The 21,018-nt window shown below is 60.7% G+C and overlaps 2 protein-coding genes across 5 annotated transcripts; one reads left to right on the forward strand and one right to left on the reverse strand.

Annotated features, from left to right (window-relative positions):
- Positions 1-499: 499 nt before the first annotated feature.
- Positions 500-6,534, forward strand: DERL3 (derlin 3). 3 transcript variants are annotated; one of them, XM_065904771.1, is made up of 8 exons: positions 500-626; positions 770-832; positions 924-997; positions 1,115-1,208; positions 1,615-1,810; positions 2,215-2,305; positions 2,424-3,609; positions 6,190-6,534. In XM_065904771.1, the coding sequence occupies exons 1-7, from the start codon at positions 534-536 to the stop codon at positions 2,503-2,505; spliced, it is 693 nt and encodes a 230-aa protein (XP_065760843.1). In that variant the 5' UTR covers positions 500-533; the 3' UTR covers positions 2,506-3,609; positions 6,190-6,534. The 3 variants fall into 3 exon arrangements, with proteins under 3 accessions (XP_065760843.1, XP_065760842.1, XP_065760844.1); XM_065904770.1 differs by having other exon boundaries at positions 508-626; positions 767-832; XM_065904772.1 differs by lacking the exon at positions 6,190-6,534 and having other exon boundaries at positions 508-626; positions 767-832; positions 2,215-2,332; positions 2,424-2,562.
- SMARCB1 (SWI/SNF related, matrix associated, actin dependent regulator of chromatin, subfamily b, member 1) lies at positions 4,109-19,857 on the reverse strand. 2 transcript variants are annotated; one of them, XM_065904769.1, is made up of 9 exons: positions 19,557-19,857; positions 16,311-16,422; positions 14,846-14,975; positions 12,185-12,322; positions 11,396-11,523; positions 11,069-11,235; positions 7,815-8,005; positions 4,653-4,784; positions 4,109-4,427 (listed from the first exon to the last, which is right to left on the reverse strand). In XM_065904769.1, the coding sequence occupies exons 1-9, from the start codon at positions 19,647-19,649 to the stop codon at positions 4,388-4,390; spliced, it is 1,131 nt and encodes a 376-aa protein (XP_065760841.1). In that variant the 5' UTR covers positions 19,650-19,857; the 3' UTR covers positions 4,109-4,387. The 2 variants fall into 2 exon arrangements, with proteins under 2 accessions (XP_065760841.1, XP_065760840.1); XM_065904768.1 differs by having other exon boundaries at positions 16,284-16,422.
- Between the last annotated feature and the right edge of the window lie 1,161 nt (positions 19,858-21,018).

Here is a 21,018-nt window from a genome sequence, read left to right on the forward strand (position 1 = left end):
CCAACTCCGGGCTCCGCCCCGCCCATGCCCCACCCACACTGCGTGGGTGGAGGCCAAGAAGCGGCTGGACCCGGGGTGGGGGGCCGGGGCGGGGGGAGGCGGCGGGCCCGGGGTGGGGGGCCGGGCGGGAGGCTGCGAGGCCTCACCCCTCGGTCTCTCGGGGCGAGCGGAACCCTCTAACAAGTGCCTCGCTTCGAGGGTGGGCACGGATGTCCCCTCTACCTGCCCGCCCCTGAGGCCTCGGTTCCTCATTGGCCACACCTTCTCCCGCGCCGCCGCCGCCGGCACCATAACACGCGCCACGTGCTCCAGCGTGGGGCCTGCTCATTGGCTCTGAGTCACGCCCCACCCACGCCCCGTCCCGCCTCCGACCCTCCGCTCTCTCTTCCTATTGGCTATCTGCCCCAGGGCCCCGCCCTCCAGCCGCGGGCGCGCTCCACCGCAGATGCGGATTGGCTGAAGGCGGATGGGCGGGGCTTGGAGGCGGGTTAAGAGAGCGCGGCGGCCGGACCACGAGTGCCTGGGAAGCGTCCATGGCGTGGCAGGGGCTGGCGACCGAATTCTTGCAGGTGCCGGCGGTGACGCGGACCTATACCGCGGCCTGCGTCCTCACCACCGCCGCCGTGGTGAGCCGGAAGGGCGGGTTGGGGAGCGCTGCCGTGGTTACCGCCTCCGGGGGTTGCCAAGGTTACGAATGGACCTCCCCCCAGCTCCCCCGGGGTGGGTGGGTCGGGGGGTAGTTTCTAAGATTCCCCTGGTTCCGCAGCAGCTGGAACTCCTCAGTCCCTTCCAGCTCTACTTCAACCCGCACCTCGTGTTCCGGAAGTTCCAGGTGAGGCCGCCCCGCCCCTTGCACCTGCTGGCCCAACCCCTCCCGCCCAGCGCTGGCTTGACCGCCCCCCACCCCGCCGCACCCCACGCAGGTCTGGAGGCTGATCACCAACTTTCTCTTCTTCGGGCCCCTGGGATTCAGCTTCTTCTTCAACATGCTCTTCGTGTATCCTGCGCCGTGGTGGAGGCGGGAGCGGGGGCAGGGTGGGTACCGGGCGGGAGGCAGCGGGCCCGGGCAAGCTGAGCCCCTCCAAGGAGCACGCTTCCTATACCAAAGCCACAGGTTCCGCTACTGCCGCATGCTGGAGGAGGGTTCCTTCCGCGGCCGCACGGCCGACTTCGTCTTCATGTTTCTCTTCGGGGGCCTCCTGATGACTGTATCCTTCCCGGGCTTGGGGACCTGTGGGTCGGGGCCTGTGTTGGCCCTGGGGCCCTGCTTGAGCGCTGGCCGCAGAGGGAAAGAGTTGTGCCCCGGAGCTGAGAATGTTTTTGAGCGTGCAACACGTGCTCAGCTCCAGGTGCCCCTGTCAAACTCCAAGGCTACACCCAAAATACCACAGGGCAGGGTGCCCAGGGGCTGAGTCCTGAATGCAGGTAGCCAGGAGGATCTAGGCCTGGGCCCAGGAGCTGGGGTGAGGTGGAGAGGTGGGGCGGATCAGGGGGCCCCTGGAGGCCACGGTTTGGCCTTAGATTGGGAAGTGAAACCAACCAGCTTGAGGGTTCCAGGGGTTTAGGAAGTCAGAGGGGCCCTGGGCAGGGCATGAGACCTTGACTCTGGCCCAGCTGCTGGGGCTCCTGGGTAGCCTCTTCTTCCTGGGCCAGGCCCTCACGGCCATGCTGGTGTACGTGTGGAGCCGCCGCAGCCCTGGGGTGAGGGTCAACTTCTTCGGCCTCCTCACCTTCCAGGCGCCCTTCCTGCCCTGGGCGCTCATGGGCTTCTCAATGCTGCTGGGCAACTCCATCCTGGTGGACTTGCTGGGTGAGCCTGCTGTTCAGGGAGCCTGCCCCAAGCTGGGTGTGCTGGGCCAGAGCCCTGGTACTCTCCCTGTCCCCCACCCCTCTTACTCCCTCCTGGCGCCCCCATCCTTCCAGCCCCTCCAACAAGCCAGCCTATCAGTTTTACTTCTTCGAGCCTGACCCATTCGCTGACGCTTGTGTGGGGCCCGACTCAGTGGGGATGGGTGGCTTAGGGTGCCTGCTTCATGGCTCCAGTTCCTCTGATGTCCTCAGGGCTGACCTCCTCCCAGGTTCTGCCCACTTCTGGGCCAAGCCTGGCTTTACGCTGGGCCGGCCGGCCAGCCGGCCGTACAGGGCATCAGACACCTGTGCTCTGGGGGCTTCAGAGCTGTGGAGGGTGGCCTCGGCATGGCGGCTCTCCCACAGGGATCGTAGTGGGCCACGTCTACTACTTCCTGGAGGACGTCTTCCCCAACCAGCCTGGAGGCAAGAGGCTGCTGCTGACCCCCAGCTTCCTGTGAGTGGGGGTCACAGAAGACTTCCTGTGAGCCTTCCCCACCCCCCTCCCCAGATGGCTATCCACCCCATGGGGGGGACCCTGCCGGCTGCAGCTCAGTGTGGGCCCCTCCCCACAGGAAGCTGCTACTGGACGCCCCAGAGGAGGACCCCAATTACCGGCCCCTCCCCGAGGAGCAGCCAGGACCCGTGCAGCAGTGAGGACGACCTCACCCAGGGCCGGGTCACCCCCCACCCCAACCCCAGCCTGCAACTCAGCTCCCTGTCCTGGAGGCCGGGCCCGGGCTCAGGGCTCGCGCCCTTAATAAACAAGTGACCTGCAGCCTGTCGCCCACAGCACTGGCTCTCCTGCTGCGGCCAGCCTCTCCATGCGGGGCGGGTGCTGCTGGCCGAGAGCCAGGGCCAAGCCTGACCTGCTCTCCAACCCAGCACAGGTGGCACGCCCGGAGGCCCAGAGAGGGTCCAGAACCTGCCCAGTCACCAGCAGAGCTCTGAACTCAGAGGGCAGTCCTGCTGGGGTTCTCATCCTCACACTGTCTGCCTTAATTCAGCTTCCAGTGATGGGGGGGCAGTGTCAAATCTCGGGGGTGGGATGCTGGGTTGTGGGGGCCCTCTGTTGACGCCTCCTTAGGGCCCTCCTGTTCCAAACTAGCAACCCCCAAGGGGACCTCTGTCTCATTTCCCAGCCAGGCTGCTGAAGGATGGGCCAGGTGCAGAAGAGGGCCAGGCCCTTTTTGTGACCCTGAAGCCTCAAGTGTCACATCTGCAGAGGCCTCTGGGAAGCTATGCCCCTGCCGTTTGCAGCGGAGGCCCATGGGAGCCTCACCTGGCCCCCGGCTCATGGGCATCAGAGGACCAGTCCACACGGTGGTTTATTCCTGGGTCGGCAGCAGCACCAGCCACTGCTGGCTGTCACGTTCACACATGATAAAAGTACTTGCTGTGGAGTCGGACCTTAATGTTGTCGTGAAACCTCTGGTCCAGCTGTGGGCTCCATGATGTGTTGGTGGGCGGCTGGCAGAAAAGGCCCCTCCCTGGGCCTCTGCTAGGCAGGTGGCGCCTGGCCAGCAGGGGAGGCAGGCATCATGCCCCACTGGCTCTCAGGCTCAGGCCACCTCCTGCTGTGGCCAGAACATCCGCCCCCGCCCCCCGCGGAGCCCACTGTCCGCGAGGCCAGCTGGGCCTGGACCCACCTCTTTGTTCAGGGCCTTCCGGGGAAACCCTGCTGTCCCCTTGCCCTGGATGGAGGGCAGTGGTTGGAGTACGAGTTCCTAGGATGTGCTTGCGAGACCCCCGAGCCTAGAGGTGAGGCCCGTCTCAGCCCACCCCACAACCAGAAACCCTCAGAGCTCTGCCCCCCCGGTGTGAGGCCCCGCAGTTGGCAGGTGCAGAGCAGTCCTGACCCTCAGCCCTGCCAGCAGCGGAAGGTGCAGGGCCTGGGCTCACGGGCTTCATGCAACTGGGCCTGGGTCACCTGCCGGGCCTGGTCCCAGGAGGAAGCCCCCAGGTGCCACCCTGAGCGAGAAGTCCACGCTCCTGGCTGGGGGCGGGCCGGGACTGACAGGCGGCCCTGCCCTCCGCGGCCTGCCACCTCCCACCCGCCCGGGACTCCAGGGGCTCGCTGAGCTGGGCGGGTGTGGGCGGGAGGGGCGGCCTGCAGGGCTGAGTGAGCCCTGGTCCTGCTCATGGTTGCGGGGGGTGGTGTGGTCCAGCTGGGGCGTGCGCGCAGGAGGGTGAGGGGCCAGCCCGCGCCATGCTGCCCCGTTCTCAGCTCCAGGCCACCACTTTGAAGAAACGGAACAGAACCTGTTGCCTTTTTATTTAGAAAGTGTTGCTCGCCCTGCCAGGGGCTTCTATACAAAAAACAAACACAGCTCAACATGGCCTCTCGTGACCAGAGACGGGCGGTGGGGACTGGGGCTCAGCAGATGGAATGTGTCCCTGGGCGGCAGGGGATCAGGAGGCCCCGGTCCGCTCCTCAGGACGGCCGGGCTGCCCCCGCCTGGTCCCCTCCAAGCCAGAAGATGGAGGAGAGGCGGGCCAATCTCCAGACGCTCCCTGGGAGCCAAGCACTGCGGGGTGGTCACCAGGCCGGGGCCGTGTTGGCCAGACGCCTCATCCGCCTGCGGGGGGGGAGGGCAGCAACCCCCGGGTCTCTCAGGCAACCGAGCGAGGGGGCAGCCTCCCTCGGCCACTCTGCTGTGTGGGGCCCTGAAGCCGCCCTCTGTCCCACCCCCCTCCCCAGGGGGAGTGAGCCTGGTCTGGGCTGTGGTCAGACCTGCCCGAGTGCTCGCCTGGGGCCGCTTGCCCAGGGCCCTGTCCTGCCGGGAAGGGGGCTGGGGCGGCACCTTGTGTTCCGGTCCTGGTCCCGGATCTTCTTCTCCATCTCCGCGTCCGTCAGGGTCTCCAGCAGCGGGCACCACTGATCGGCGTCACCCGTGTTCCGGATGGCGATCTCCACCGTGGGCAGGGGGTTCTCACTGTGGAAGACAGGAGGGGGAGAGGGTTCACAGAGCGGCTGCAGGAGAGGCCCCAGAAAGCAGTGTCCACCCCCGCCGCGGGCAGATAGGACGTGGAGTCTGGTTTCTGTGCCCAGCTCCCGACACAGGGCACGCTGCCAACACGGCATCTCCGAGTCTGCATGTGGGGAGGGGTCCACGGGACAGTGCTGCGGGCCCAGCCATTCCCAGTGGAACTGCGGGGAGGAGAAGGGCCGTTTGCCCCACTCAGCGTCCAGAAGAAAGGAGAGCAAAGGAGTTCATCCACCCAGGAGTGGAGTCCCAGGGCCCCTGTCCTGACCAGTCCGCAAGGGGCCCCTTGGCCCACGTCACAGGGGCCCAGAACCCATAAGCCCTGACTCCTCCACCCTGGGGCCCCTCAAAGATGAGCCCAGATGCCGCCCGAGGGCCACCCGCACACCCTCTGGCAAAGTGGACTCAGGGCAAGGGGGTCAGCCTCGGCGAGGCCGCAAAGGCTGGGGATGCCTGGCCAAGTCACTGCCTCTGCCAGGAGAGCTGGGCCAAGCCCACCCAGTGAGCCTCAGCTGCACCCTCGCCCGCCCTGCCCACGCTGGCCTCTGGGCCCTCTCCTCTGGCCTCCTGCTGGGCCACTGGTGCCCGGTCCCCGAGGCTCGGCCCCAAGAGAGCCTGCTGGGAGCCCGGCGGAGTCAGCCCCGGAGCAGGGAGGGCGGGGATCCTGGGGGGACAGCACAGGAAAACGGGCCCCCGGCCTTCGTTTTAACTCCTCACCTGGAAAATGGGGACAGTGTCCTTGCTGCGAGGGGTTTCAGAGGACCACTACCACTAAACATTCAACACACATCCACTGCGCGAGGGCTGGAGCCCGAGCCGGTGCCCCTAAGTCCCAGGCCAGTGGCTGGGCTGCCCCGGCCGCCCCTGCCGACAGCTGCTCCCCACTGGGCGGCTCTGCGGCAGTCCAGAAGCCAGCACCGCAGACCCAGACATCACTCCTCACGTGGCGGGCTCCCAGCTGCCTTCCTCGGGGGCGGCAGACACGAAAGCCACCAAGCCCGCGCTGACAGGAGCAAACACGTCTTCCTCTTAACGTAAACAAGTGCGGGTCCCGGAGGCCCCGTGTTTACCTCCCTCCGACTCCGGGAAGATTCCGTCCCGGGGGGTTTGTGCCAAACCAAGGGCTGCTCAGGCCAGGCCTGGAAGGAAGGAACTGGAGCCAGGAGCCCACAGTGTGGGGACAGGTGGGCAGACAGCCGCCCACCCGCCCGGGCGTTCAGCTTCCTGGGCCTCAAGGCAGCCTGGGACCCTGCATTCCCACCACCCGCCAGGTGCAAGCAGGGAGGCTGTGTCGGAGGAGGCAGAGGGCCCGGAGGGTCATCTTCGACGTGACCTTAGTTTTACAACCTCACAGGTGCAGCAGGCCAGCTGGGAGGCACGGCTGTGCCCGCCTGGTAGATGAGAACAAGACTGAGGGAGCCACCACCCCCACACCTCCCCAGCCGGGAGGAGGGAACAAAGCTCGGCGTCACCTTCCTGCGTGAGATCAGCTGACTCTGGACAAGGGGCCCAGCCCACTCGATGGGGAAAGGGCGGTCCTTCCAACAAGCGGTGCCGGGACGGGACCCGGCAGGCCACGGTTTCTCAGCTATGACATCAACAGCACAAGCAACCCGAGGCAAAAACAGATAAACTGGACATCGTCAAAAATTAAAAACTTTTGTGCCTGAGAGGCTATTGTCATGAATGTGAACTACAAACCCACAAAAAGGGAGAAGATATAGGCCTTGTATTTTCAGGTGTGTGGTAAGGGACCTGTATCTGGAATGTATAACGAACTCTTGAAAAGTGAGTGTCAGTCACTCAGCCGTGTCCAGCTCTCTGCGAGCCCATGGACTGCAGCCCGCCAGGCTCCTCTGTCCGTGGGGTTCTCCAGGCGGGAGTGCTGGAGTGGGCGCCGTGCCCGCCTCCAGGGGGTCTTCCCGACCAGGGGTGGAGCCTGCGTCTCTCCTGCACTGGCAGGCGGGTTCTTTACCAGTAGAGCCATCTGGGTAGGAAGATCTCCAGGTCCCCGAATGTCAGAGCAGGGGGCACGCGGCCCAGGCCTGTGAGGGGCCCCCCTGAGTGCCCCTGCTGCACGGCAGTGAGAGGTGCGTTCTGAGTCAGCCTCGGGGATGAGGGACTTGGGTGTGGACGTCACTCCCAGGACCTCGGGGTCTGCTCTGGGGAGTGAGGCCCCCCAGGCTGGCCCAGGCCCGCTGGCCTCAGCTCATGAGCGGTGTGTGGACAGGCGCCATGAGCAGGCCTCCCCCAGGACTCGGGGCGTGGCCTGGCCCCCGTCTGTGGACTGGGACCCCGGGGCAGCGGGGCTGCCGGCAGCTGCGGGGGGCCCCGTGTGGCAGCTGTTCCCTCTCTTGCTCAGAGTCCCAGGAACCCGGCGGGCGCTGCCTCCCGGGGTTTCTGGAGAAGCAGCTGAGACACAAACAGCCCACGTGCTCCCTCAGCTATTTCCCGTCAGGGGTGGTCCCTCGGTAATGGCCTCCACATGGGGACGGTGACAGCTTGAGCAGCCGCATAAAGCCTAACATCCGGTTTGGACGCCTCCCGCGGGTGGGGCCTGGGGGACGGGGCTGCCCCGGGCAAGCTCTGCCAGGTCCGGCCACTGGCAACTGGAAGGCACGCCAGGGTCACGAGGAGCCTGCCCAGGACCCGGGACCAGACCGCTCCCCGCTCTGTGGGCGGCCTGAATGCCACCCCCTCTCCCATGGGGGCGCCTGCTGCCCGCTCGCGGACTGAACAAGAGGTGGCAGCAGCGTCTGGACCGCCCTGGGCGGGGGTGGGCAGGCCTGTCTGAGCACGAGTCCAGCGGGTGAGCAAGGGTCTCAGTAACGTCCCCACTGGGACAGGGGACGGGAGGAGGCGACACAGGCCGCCAAGCGCACGGGGTGGCCCTCGGTCAGCTGGTACCGAGGCCCCAGGAAGTCCCGAAGGCATCCCCGCGCAGGGGGGCAGGGGGCGGCCACCCGTCCCAGCCCCTACCTGAAGGCGTAGGTCTTCTGATGCCAGCTCAGCTGTCCCCGGATGCTGTAGGCGATGGTGGTGACGAACTCCCCGCCCAGCCCCAGCTCGGAGCACAGCTTCAGAGCAAACTTCTCGGGCGAGTTCTCCTTCTCCGACATGTCCCACTCGAACTGGTCCACCAGGGAGATGTTCCCCACGTGGATGTTCAGCTGGCCGGGGAGCGCAGACACGAGCTGGAGCGGCTCCCCTCCGGGGCCAGGCCACACCCACGCCGCCCCTTCTCTCCAGAACATCCCCCCTTTTGTTCACGGCCGTGCCCTGGTGCTGCTAGTTGGGGCAAGGGAAATATTTCTCTGAAAAGGGATTAACTACCGAGGAAAATGCGTCAGTAATAGGATAACCCCCTACACAGAAAGCTTGGATCTGATGGCTTTACTGGTGAATTCTACCAAACATCTCAAGAACTAACACCAATCCTTATCAAATCCTGCCAAAAAACTGAAAAGGAAGGAACACTTCGTAACTCAGTGCCTTGATACCAAAGCCAGACAAAGATACAACAAGAAAGAAAAGGTATAGACCAACACTTATTATGAACATTGATCTGGAACCTCAACAGACACTAGCACAACTACATTCAACAGCACACCAGAATAACTACACACCATGGTGACTGATGTGATGACGACACAAATAAATTATACGAGGCAGGACTTACTCTGACAATGCAAGGATGGCTCAGTAAGAAAACTGATCGATGCAATGAACCACTTGAACAGAATGAAGGACAAAAACCACACAGTCATCTCAATAAACGCAGAAAAAAGCATTAGACAAAATTCAACATGCTTTCACGATAAAAGCACTCAATAAACTAAGAACAGATGGGAACTACATCAACAAGATTAATTCAGTCACAAAAATCACTGTGAGTATTACCCACAATGGTAGAAGACTGGTAACTTTTCCTCTAAGATCAGGAACTAGCCAAAGATACCCACTCTTGCCACTTTTATTCAATATAACGTTGGAATTTCTACTCAGTGCAATTAGGCAAGAAAAATAAACAAAAGGTATCCACCTGGAAAGGAAGAAGTAAAACTATCTCTGTTCCCAGATGTTATGATCTTATATGCAGAATTTAAGATGCTAACAAAATACTATTAGAATAAATGAATTCAGCAAGGTAGCAGGATACAAAGTCAATATGCAAAAATCAGCTGCATTTCTATATGCTAACACTGAATAATCTGAAAATGAAAGTATGATGAAATTACAATAACATCAAAAAGAATAAAATACTTAGAAATTAACCAAGGAGATGAAAGACTTGTACAATGAACAATATAAAACACGCTGAAAGAAATTAAAGATATAAGTAAATGGAAAAACATCCCACGTCCATGGATTGGAAGACTTAAAATTATTAAGTTAAGAATACCCAAGAAAGAAAGAAAGAAAGGAAGAAAGAAAGAAAGATTAGTCGCTCAGTCGTGTCCAACTCTTTGCAACCCTATGGACTGTAGCCTACAAGGTTGCTCTGTCCAAGGCAATCCACAAAGCCAACGTAATCCCTATCAAAATCCCAACAGTATTTCTGCAGAAATAGAAAAAAAAAAAAATCTTAAAATTCATATGGAATCTAAGGAAAAGCAAAGGATTGCTCAAAACAATGACGAAAAGAACGACAAAGCCAGAAGACTCACACTTCCTGATTTCAAAACTTACTGCAAAGATACAGTAATGAAAACACTGTGGGGCTAACATAAAAATAGAGACACGAGCCAGTGGGACAGCCCAGAGATAAACTCTCAAATGAGTGGTCACATGATTTTCAACAAAGATGCCAAGATCATTCAATGAGGGATAGTTTTTGCAACCAATGGTTTTGGGAAAAAAGAACATACACATGCAAAAGAATGAAGTGGGACCCTTACCTAACCCCATACACAGAAATTAACTCAAAATGAACATATAAATATAAGAGTTCAATCTATATAACTCTCAGAAAAACAAAGAGTAAAGCTTTATGACTTTGGATTTGGCAGTGATTTCTCAGATATGACGTCAAAGGCATAGGCGATAAGAGAAAAAACAAACTGGACTTCACCAAAATAAAAAACTTCCATGCATCAAAGGACACTATCAACAAGATAAAAACGCAACCCACGGAAAGGAAGAAAACCTCTGCAAATCACACTACCTGAAAACAGATCACTGTCTGTAAGATACAGGGAACTGAGAAAATAAGAAAACAACAAAACCCGGACTCAAAAAAGGGACGACTTCAGCAGACACAGAAGACAAACAAACGGCCAACAGGGCCACTAGTCAGCCAGGAAAGGCCCACAAAGGTCCATGTCCAAGGCTGTGGCTCTCCCAGTGGTCCTGCACAGATGTGAGAGCTGGACCATAAAGAAAGCTGAGCGCCAAAGAATTGATGCTTTTGAACTGTGGTGTTGGAGAAGACTCTTGAGAGTCCCTTGGACTGCAAGATCCAACCAGTCGATCCGAAAGGAGATCAGTCCTGAATATTCATTGGAAGGACTAATGCTGAAGCTGAAGCTCCAATACTTTGGCCACCTGATGCAAAGAACTGACTCATCGGAAAAGATCCTGATGCTGGGAGGGATTCGGGGCAGGAGGAGAAGGGGATGACAGAGGATGAGATGGTTGGATGGCATCACCGACTCAATGGACATGAGTTTGGGCAAACCTCAGTTGGTGATGGACAGGGAAGCCTGGCGTGCTGCAGTCCATGCGTCCCAAATAGTTGGACTGGGCGATTGAACAATAACAAATCAACAGGGAAATGCAAGTCAAGCTCACAGTGAGATACTGTTCACCACCAGGCAGGCCTTCTTGAGGGGGGCAGGTGGACCCCTCTTCTCATAACGTCCCCCAGGACTGTGGGGCTTGCTGAGACAGCATGGGATGTGCTTGGCCCGGCCTGCCCATGTCAAGAGTGGCAGTGTGCCCGCCTCACTGTGCCCTTCCTTGCTCTGCCCGTTAGCTGGGTCACCCCTGGTACCACCCAGCTTCTGCTCCACACCTGGCAAGGCTGCAGCAGCACCCAGACATGCCCAGAATGTGATGCCCTCCTCAAAGTCAGCCCGTGCCCTTCCTGGGATAAGCTGCCCGAGAGATAGCTTTCCAGAGCTCTGTCCCACAGCACGGACCCCAGAGAGCCTCCTGTCGAGGCCTCCACGCACCTCTGCACCTCGAAAGCCCTGAGGACAAGGCAGGCCAGCTGCGGGCAAGCAGTCGCCTACCTTGATGATAACGCGCTGGTCTGACTGGTCTTCCAGGATGCTGTCCGTGGGGTAGGACTCGATCTGCTGTCTGATGGCGGAGGCGATCGCCGGCACGAACGTCAGAGGGTTCAGATCCAGGTCATCACAGAGAATCTCTGAGAACATCTCCGGGGTCATCAGCTTCTCTGAAACGCAGATGGAGAGGGGAACTGCTGGTCGATTGCAGGGCCTACAGTCAGCGCACTCAGCCCTGGCCTCCTCTGCCAACCCCCTGGGTGATGACGGGACCCCCCCGACGCCACGCAGACAGGACTGGGTGCACGCCAGCCAGGGCAGCGGACGGACCATTCATGTTCCAGGTGAAGGCGTCCCGCAGCTTCTGCCCGTCAATCTCCATGTCCAGTCGGATGGGGACCAGCACCTCGGGCTGGGACGCGTTCTCGTGGATCACGGCTGGGTCGTGGTCGTCGAAGCTGGAAGGGAAGTGGCCGCATGCTCAGCAATGTGGGCTGGGTCCCTGTGCCCAGGGCCTCCCTCTCTGTACCACTGGTCACCAAGATCTGCCCAGAGAGGACCTGTCCACTACGGGCTGAGCCAGCAGACAGGGCTGGCGGGGGTCCACGCGGGGCAGGAAGAGAGGGGCCGACTCGGGCAGTGGGACAAGCTCAGACATTCCCTGCAGGAAGAGAGGTTTAAGCCCCAGAGCAGGCAGGATTCTCCCAGCAGCTTTGGGGAAGAAAGGGTATGTCCAGAAGAGGAAACCCTGGAACAAATGCCAAGGGACAGGAGGGTCGAAGAGCAGCTGGCAGAGCAGTGAAGGAGGGGTGCTGACTGGGTAGGGGGCAGGGGGGACACTGGGGAGCCTCGGCAGCCAAGCGCCCAGGGCTTTCCACCTGCAGCCTGGACCCCGAGGGAGCCCCAGAGGACGAAGGGCCAGACAGCTCTGCACTCGCGCCTGCCCTTTAGGATGGGGAAGAGGGATGAGACGGGGGTGGCGGGGGGGGCAAGGAAACCAAGCACACCCCCTTAGACCCAGGGGTGGGCATCGCTGTCTGAGAACGCAGGGGCGCCGATAACGGGCAAACAACGGGAACAGCCCGTGTGCGGGTGGGCCGCGTGGTCGAGGCCCCTCACCAGAGCGGGAAGGTCCTCTTCTTGTCACGGCCCATGCGGTTCCTGTTGATGGTGGTGGAGCAGGGTACAGCGTCCAGGTGGTGCGAGCTGTTGGGCAGGGTGGGCACCCACTGGCTGTTCCTCTTGGCCTTCTGTTCCCTGGGAGACACGGACACCGCTCCACTCAGCCTACGGGTCAAAAGCTGCCCCCCAGCTGCCAGGTCGTGGCCAGTGGATGCCTGCTGCGCCCCTGCTGGGCCCGGGCCCCCGCGGGACCTCTGTGCGCCCAACTCCGCGGGTGGCTATTCCCCAGGCTCCCAGCGGCACCTGCTCAGGGTCACCAGGGTTAGGAGAGGAGGAGAGGGCGCGGGCCCCGGCCCAGTCTGTGAGCTGTCACCCCGTGCTACGTGCTGGGCTGGGCTGGGCACTCAGTAGAGAGAGTCAGGGTTCACGGGGGGCAGGGGTGGGGGTGGAGGGCGGATTTCCAGAAGAGCCCCGAGGGTGGCAGGGAAGAGGCCCAGGTCAATGTTTGGGCAGGGGGCCAGGGCTGGAGACAGAGAGAGGGTCCTGACTCTGGGGGGAGGCGGGGGTCCTGCACTCGGCAGGAGGCTGGGAGTCCCTGGGGGTTTGCAGCAGGCACACTCTTGATCAGGCTGTTATTTCAGATGCTCAATCCAGCCTGAGACAGGCTGGGTAGCACCTCTGACCTCCGGGCCTTCAGGGATGGGGAGATACTCTAGAAGGCGGGACTCAAAGTAACTCAAAGAACTTGCGTCCCACAGGGGGAGCCCTTCTCTCTGGTTTACAAGGGGCATTTGCTAGGAGGAAAATACCAAAGGCTGTTTTGAGCTGAGGCTCCCGGGCCGGGCTGCCCGTCTGTGAGACGGCTCGTCACCCTGGGCCATGTCCCCGGTGACCCAGGGAGCAATCAGCGCAGTGACTGCACCACTCACCTCTGCAGCCCCGCCCCACCACGTGTCACCATCGGTGACGTCCACCCGGCTTCTTGCTAAGACAGCGCCCTTCCAGGATGGGGGGCGGAGGGAGAGGCGGTGGCCTTTTCACTCCTCTTCTGCAGCTGGGACCCCTCACACCCCAGGCCCAGGCCCCACGTCCCACACCCGGGCCCAGGAGCGCCCCTTGGGGTGGGGTAGGGAGGGGTCCACACACCAAGGGGGGCCACACCAGAGACCTGGGGAAACGGGACCGGGGCTAACGCGGGCAGGACCAAGAGCTGAGGCGCCAAGACGGGGTCCCCGCCACATGCCACCTGGCTGGTGCCCCACTCAGGCCAGGTGCCTGCCATTTCCGGGTAGGACCTGCGAGGCTGGATCCTCCGTAACTTGCACGGGCGGAACGGGCACGCTGGGCCCGTGTGCGTAGCATGGGCATGGACCACCGCGCCTTTCCCGATTGAGTCTCCGGCCAGAGCCGTCACCCAGGGCCCCCCAGGCCAGCCCCATCGCAGCAGCCTCTCGTATCCAGACCGAGGCTGCCTGGATGACCCCTCCCGCCTGATGGCCTCGAGTGGACAAGGCAAGTCATGTCGCAGCACGCGCGGGGACGACACAGCGCCACGCAGGGTCCGGGCATCCGAGTCCCGGCACTCAGCCTCCCTTCTGCTGCAGAGAGGTCTGTCCAAGAGCCCCTGCCCGACCTGGCCGGTGTTGGGGAGGGGCGTGCCACCCCTCCTGCGGGGCTGGCGGGGTGCTGGGCAGGCGCCTCCTTACAGTGGGGCCCACCGGGGGCTTTCCTGCAGCGCCACCGCCGCCCACACTTCTCACTGCCCAGTAACAGGGGGCTACTGGCCTAGCTCTCTCCCTCGAGTGATGGACTCCACCAGGAGTGTTCACTGCCCACACGAGGTTCCCGGCTGGCGTGTGCGGATCTCAAAGCCCCATCCACGTGCACGTAATCGCCTCCGGCGACTACTCTAGGGAAGCCCGGCTAACCCTCCATCCTCATCACACCACCGGGGCGAGAAAAGTAATCTGCAATGCTCACGTCTACAACGAGCCAGGCCGTGAGCATACCACCTTCTTCAGGGGGTTGCAGGGTGGGGCGGGCGGTTAGAAAAACAATCCAACGGTGCAGTTGGGAGAAAACCTGGAAGTTTAGGATGGCCCTTGTTGACGGTGTAAAGTACTTCACTGGGGCTGAGAGGAATGGGCTGGAGATCCAAAGGAGGCTGAGGCCACCGCAGCGCCTGGCGCGGAGCAGCCACGGTGCAGAGTGGCCGAGTGAGCGAGCTCCCTTCCCACTTCTTTATGCTGCCGGCTGTATCTATTTTTACTCTGCATTTTAGAAATGATGCCCAAGGATACTTACCATTCCCCGTGTGGCCACTCCACACCCTTTATCTCCTTATCCATTAGCGTGTCCAAGTTTTGCTGATAAATCTGAATGAATGAACACTACCCATAAGCAACAACGTTCCCATGACCTTCGCCTGTTTAACTGGGAACGTAAAAGTGCTTTCAAAGGACCTGAGTTTCTATGTTCGAAACCGTTGTGTGTTTCTTTTGGGAGTGGACCTAGGCCACTGATTGTTCTGCCTTTCAAAGCATTCTTAACAACTCTCCAGAACCCAGGGCTTAGCTTACATTTCTTAGAAATTCCAAAGACAGACACTTGGAAACCTGGCGAAGACGGCCTGTGAGCACAGCGGGGCCGACGGGGTACCTGAGGTAGGTGGGGGGCTCGGTGCTGATGGACACGGCCTTGTACTTCTCATCGTTGCCGTCCAGGATCTCCTCCACCTCAGAGGCTTTCAGCAGGGTCACGCTGGTGGCCAGGGTCGTGTATCCATGATCTGCAACCAGAGACGGGGCTGCGGTCAGCCCGCGGGCGGGCAGCGGGCAGGAGCAGCCAGGAGATGCAGCACACCAAGGTCCTCACATGCAGGAGGTGGGGGAAGCGGCTGTGGACCTCACGACTGCCCGGTGCCGGCCTCTTCCAAAGGGGCGGCCTGGACCCCGGCCTTCTCCAGAGGCCCTGCTGGGCCGCCTGCACGGGCTTCAGCCACAGGGCCTCTGGGGACAGAAGGGCTCCAGAGTGAGCCGGCCGGCAGGAAGAGGTCTGACACCGCTACAGTCCACGACACAAAGCGAGGTGGAGATGGGATGAGGGATGAGAAAGACTTTTCTTTTAAAACAAGAGCCCAGGGAGCTGGAAAGAGCTGCGGCACACACAACACGAACTCCTGGCCCTGGTGTCAGCGGCCCTGGGAGCTCGAGTTCTTGGCAGGCCTACCACAGCCTGCCTAGGGAGCCGGGTGGCGCTGGGGGGTTAGGGGAAAGCGGCTCCCCAGCGAGCGGGAGGCCCGGGATCGCCGAGGCTCGCCAGGGGCAAGCGCAGCTGGGGGCGCAGGGTTAGTGACCGGTGCTGCACCTGGCGTAGGAGGGCCAGGGAGGGGCTGAAAGGTCACAGCAGTGCGTGGACAAGAGGCTCCGGCTCCTGCGTTAAAAGAACGCGGTGGACAGACCACGGCAGCGCCACAGACACACCCACACTGGATGGACTGCCGAGCGCGCACACGCGCACACGCACGCACACACACACACACGCGCGCGCGCACACACACACACACACACACACACACAGAGCGCGGGCCGAGTCCACCAGGGCACCTTGGTGCCCGGGCCCAGAGGTGGCGCCCCGTGGCCCCAGGCGCACACAGCACGGAGCAAACATGCACACGAGCGACTGCTAGCGGACCAGCTGCCAGATCAGGTGCCACGCAATGGATTGGGGGGGGACGGGGGGGGGCGGGGAGCGAAGCAGTGAAAGCCCGGAGGGGGGCGGGGCCGGGGCCGCCCCACCGCCCGGGCGCATGGAGGGTGAGGATGGCGCACGCCCGCGGATGGCACAGCATCACAGCAATCCTAAAACGTTTTCAGACCGGCGTGTCTTCACCACGCCCGCTCCCCGCCGGGCACCCCCTGACCCCGAGCACCCTGAGCGAGGACCGTCACCAGCACCGGGGCCTCCCGCCCCCTCCCGGGACGCTGCGCCACGCTGAGGTCAGGGCTGCGTGAAGACGCGCCGGGTGAAAGCGTTTTCTCTCCAGGACATAAGCAGTGGTTCTGAAACAGGTTTACAAACCCTCGTGAAGACGCACCCTTGGTGTTAGGTTTTGTTTTTTTACCATGTGACGACGCAACTATTTTCTTCCTCTCTTCCACAGTGGCTAGTCGCCTCCAGAGCGAGGGGTATCTCTTGTACAGAGAACCTCGGAACATACGGAGGTAGTTTCCCACCTAGGGGTAAAGTGAGAAGGCTCGTTAAGAGGGCCAGGGCTCCTCGCGGCAGGGCAGGGCCCTGGCACCGAGGCTCTGCTGCCTCGGCGACACACAGACCACGCGCGGCCCGCGCTGGGCTCCGAGGAGCAGCCAAAGCCCGTTCTGCTGACATCAGGGGTTCCGTAGCAGCGAAGGTCTGGCCCGCTGGCAGGGGTAAGCTCTGCCTCCCGACGACAGCGCCAAGTTCAAGAAGGGCCAAGCAGACTCTGGTGAGACATGGCCCCCCGGAGCGCCCCGAGAAGCTCTGACTTTGCACTAAGCATCTCTGGCGCAGTCCAGAAATGTAAGGCCTCTCTTCCTTTTATCTTAAGACTTTGATATTTTTACGACGTAATAAAGGCCAAAAAGGGCTTTTAATTTTAGACAGATGCAGGATAATCCCCCCCCCCCCCCCCGGCGTGGCCCTTGCTGCTTTGTTTAGTAACAAAATTCAAACCAGAAACACCAAAGGAATTTTCCACAGTTTCAAAAGCGCTTATCAGTAATCAGTAGATTGCTGCAGACATCATCACTGCCCCAAACAATAGTCTGCCTGTGCCAGATAATCAAGAGTACAACTTACTTGACGAAAACAAATCTAGTCCTAACGTTTTTACCAAGAAACTCCATTGCTTCACTGACTTTTCAGAAACAACCACTCGCTCACGTGGCAGGGCAGAGTCGCTGGACTGGGTGCTGGCTCCTCCTGCGACTGGGCCACACTTCCCTCCCTTGGTCTCCCTGCTCCTCTTGTCAAATGTTCACCAGCTGAAAAGTTCACCCCACGAAGGGCCCACTCCTGCTATTTCCCCACGTACCTACCCCATTATAGTATTTTTCTTTTTTACAGTTTCTCCATTTTTCATGAATTTAGAGATTTACACAACCAGGGCTGCTGAACGGCGTGAGAGAAGGTGGCCACGGGGCCCCTCCTGCTCCCCGCCGCAGGCACAGGCCCTTGTGAGTTATCTGGCTTGAGCGTGGTTACCATCCGGGGGTAAACACAAGCGTTTCCAGTAGGTTTTTGACAAGACACTGACCCTAATGCCCCCACTACCACCGTGCAGGTCCTGCAGACCTCCCAGCCTCCTAGGCCCTTCCTGAGGTCCCTTCGGAACTTAGGAGACTTGGTCTACCCCCCTGGGTTTTCCCTGCATCAGCCTTTACCCCCTCTGGACCCGGCTTTCCCAAATGGAAAACGAGGGTGTGGGTGTGGAGGCTCCCGGCTCCTCTCAGCTGTGCCTCTGCGTGGTGATGACGGCTGCCCGTGGGGAGGCAGGACTGCGGCAGCTGTGGACGCCCTCCCAAGGCGGCTACCCCCGACTGGTGTGGGGCACTGCGGGCACTGCTCTGCCCAGCGCACCTCTTGGAAACCAGGGCCTGCTGTTTGCCCAGAGCAACCGGCCCGGGGGCCAAGCACCGCTGCTGTTAGAGGAGCTGCTGGCTGCGAGTAGACGCCACTCTAGCCCTGGACCCTGCCCAGGCCTCCTGAGGTCTGAATATTGTAAACTCAGGCCCAGATGGCAACTGCCTCTCCCTGCTGCTGTCTGATCTCTATAAACTACATCTCGGGACGAGTCTTCTCACTCACCAGGGCTGAAACAGAAGCTGCAGTTCTCTTCCTCGAATCTAAGATGTGCGACCGGGCAGGTCGCAGAAACTGCCTAGCCTAAGCATCTCATTAGGCACCTGAGACGTGCCGTGGATGCCAAGCTGGAGCCAGAACTACTCACGTTCTGCCCTCCTGGCACTGGGTTCCACCAATAAATGCAAGCTTGATTTTCAAAAGTGCAGCCGACTCAGAGTCAACGCTAAACCCACTGCTCTCCCTGCCCGTTAGATTGGGTGAAGGTTTCTTTAATCAACCTGCCGGTCACCACATGCCGCCTCTGTGCCCACAGGCTGGCGAAGACCTTTCTGAGCTACGGCACGTGGCAGGCAGTGGCGCCTCTCAGTACGGCCAGCTGTCAGGAGGGGCGTTTCTGTGATGATGTGAAAATACATTGCATCTGGCCCCCTGTGTTTTGTATTCAATCGTGAAGAGGGAAGAAAAGTTGTAAAAAAAAAAAAAAAAAGAAAAAAAGACTGAAATGCATAATACTGAAAACTGCTGCTAGAAGCAAGCATTGGCGTTTGTAACTGCTTTAACTCCCGAGACCCGCACTGGCCTCGCTACAGAAGGGAGGCACTACAGCTCAGTACTTACACATCTGAACTGGGGATCCGTAATTTAAAAATTACAGATTTGTACACACACGCACAAACCGGAGACTGCCAAAGGTTGAGGAATACTGAAAGAACTTAATATACTTGGTGCACCAAGTATATACCAGTGAGAGTCAGTCACCCGGCTTGATTTAACGGAGTGCTGAAATGTCACCTTTTAGGTAAGGATGAAGGGGTTCTAGGCTCGTTCCCTTGCACTAACTCAGAGTTAGTTCAAGATATCCTAAGTGCCATGTGCCTCCCATTTGCGGATGGATCTAGCCCGGGACCCTAGCCATCCAAAATCAAGTATCGTCCTCCCAACCTGTCTTCTCACTGATAATGGAAGATCAGAACGCCCACCCACCCACCGCAAAATCAAAGAACACCAAGCGGGTGAGCCCCCACTAAGCTCGGTGTTTCGAATCAGCGGTTTCAGGATTTCAGCTGTGGCAATGAGGTAGGGAGGGAGAGAGAGAGGGAGGGAGAGTGCGAGGGGTCCGACGCCTCGCCCCGTGTGCCGCAAGAGATAACCCAATACCCCGTTTCTGTACGTCCGTCTGGAGCTGTGGAACTCAGAGCGGACCCGGGGCCACCGCGACCCCCGGGGCCCTGGCCACGCGGCGTGGGACACGGCCGGGCGCGGGGCGGGGCTTGCTCGACCACGCCCGCAACAGGCCCCGCCCCCGCCCCTCCGGGATATTGGTGGGCGTGCCCAGGGCCCGGGGCGGAGCCTTTCTCGGCCACGCCCCCAACAGGCCACGCCACCGCGCCCGGCCGCGCACGCGCACGCAGGCCCTCCGCGATGAATGGAGACGCGCGTTCCCGGCACGGAGACCCGCCCCGAGGCTCCCACGGGAACCGGGTCGGCCGAGAGGCCCGGAGGGCAAGGACGCGCCGCGGGCTACCTCAGAGCCGATCATGTAGAACTCGCCGTCGTCTTCCAGCTGGAACTTGACGGGCTTCTGCCCGAAGGTCTTGCTCAGCGCCATCATCATCATTGCGGCGGCAGAGGCGGGCGGCCACGGCCGGGCTGCGAGGATCGGGAGGGCCGAGGCGGGGCCGGGGGCGCTCCTAGCCCGGGGAAGCTGACGCGGGAGGCGAAGGGCGGGCCGGGCCGAGGGCGCTCGCGCCGCCGCTGGGCTTCGCCGCCGCCGCCACCACAGACGACGAGCAGGCCACCCTCAGTGCGCAGGCGCGGGCGTTGACGCTGACGCGCGCGCTGCCGCTGCCGCCTCCCGGACAAAAGTGCCGGGCGCGCCCCCGCGGGCCCCTTAAAGGAGCCTCGGCCGGTTTCTCGGCCTTCCCGGCCGCCTCCCAAGTGGAGGTACCAGGGAAGGCTGCTAACGGGTAGAAATAGCAGCCGCGGCCCTGACTCGGGCGGCGCCCTTCCCCGTCTCACAGCCGGAGCTGGAACGCTGCCCCGGTGAGGAGGAACGAGGCGAGGCCCGGAAGGCCGGGAGAAAGCCACAGGCGCCCGTGCCTCAGTTTCCCCGCCCGGAGGACGCTGTGTGGCGGAGCACACGGGCGGGCCCAAGGACCAGTATCTCATCTCCGGGCCACCCCCCCCACCCTCCGTTCCTGTGACTCTGGGGATGGGGCGAGCATGGGCTGACTACCGGGCTTGGCAGGATTCCTAGGCCCAGCCGGCGTTTGCTTTGCCTGGTGCTGCCGCTGAGAGCTGGGGAGGAGCTAACGTCCCCATCTCCTCCTTAACTCTGTGCCCAGTGCCTCTCGACAGCCCTGCCCGACACACAGGAAGGCACCCGTGTATCCGGTGGAACAGTGCAGTAGGTCAGAAACGGCCCACTGCTGACGGCTGCCTATGCCAACATCTGACACATGGCAGCTATGAGAGGTGTCGCTGGAGCATCCGTGTAGGACTCTGTGTGTGTGTGTGTGTGTGTGTGTGTGAGTTCTTAGTCCTGTCTCTTTGCACCCTATGGGCTGTAGCCTGCCCAAGCAAGAATACTGGAGCAGGTTGTCATTCTCTTCTCCAGGGGATCTTCCCCGCCCAGAGACTGAACCTAGGTCTCCTGCATTGCCTGGTGGCTCAGATGGTAAAGAATCTGCCTGCTATGCGGGAGACCTGGGTTGGGAAGATCCCCTGGAGAAGGAAATGGCAACCCACTCCAGTACTCTTGCCTGAAAAATCCCATGGACAGAGGAGCCTGGTAGGCTACAGTCCATGGGGTCGCAAAAGAGCCGGACACGACTGAGCAACTTCATTCACTCCTGCATCGCAGGCGGATCCTTGGCTTTCTGAGGGTGCCAGGCAAGTAGATCCCAGAGAATGAGGAGTCAGGCAAGGTAACCTTGAGTTTGGTTCTGTGTCCTGACAGTGGCAGGATCAGGAAAGGTGAGCAGCAC

The sequence above is a fragment of the Muntiacus reevesi genome, chromosome 13 (assembly GCF_963930625.1).
Source record: "Muntiacus reevesi chromosome 13, mMunRee1.1, whole genome shotgun sequence".
NCBI classification, from domain to species: domain Eukaryota; kingdom Metazoa; phylum Chordata; class Mammalia; order Artiodactyla; family Cervidae; genus Muntiacus; species Muntiacus reevesi.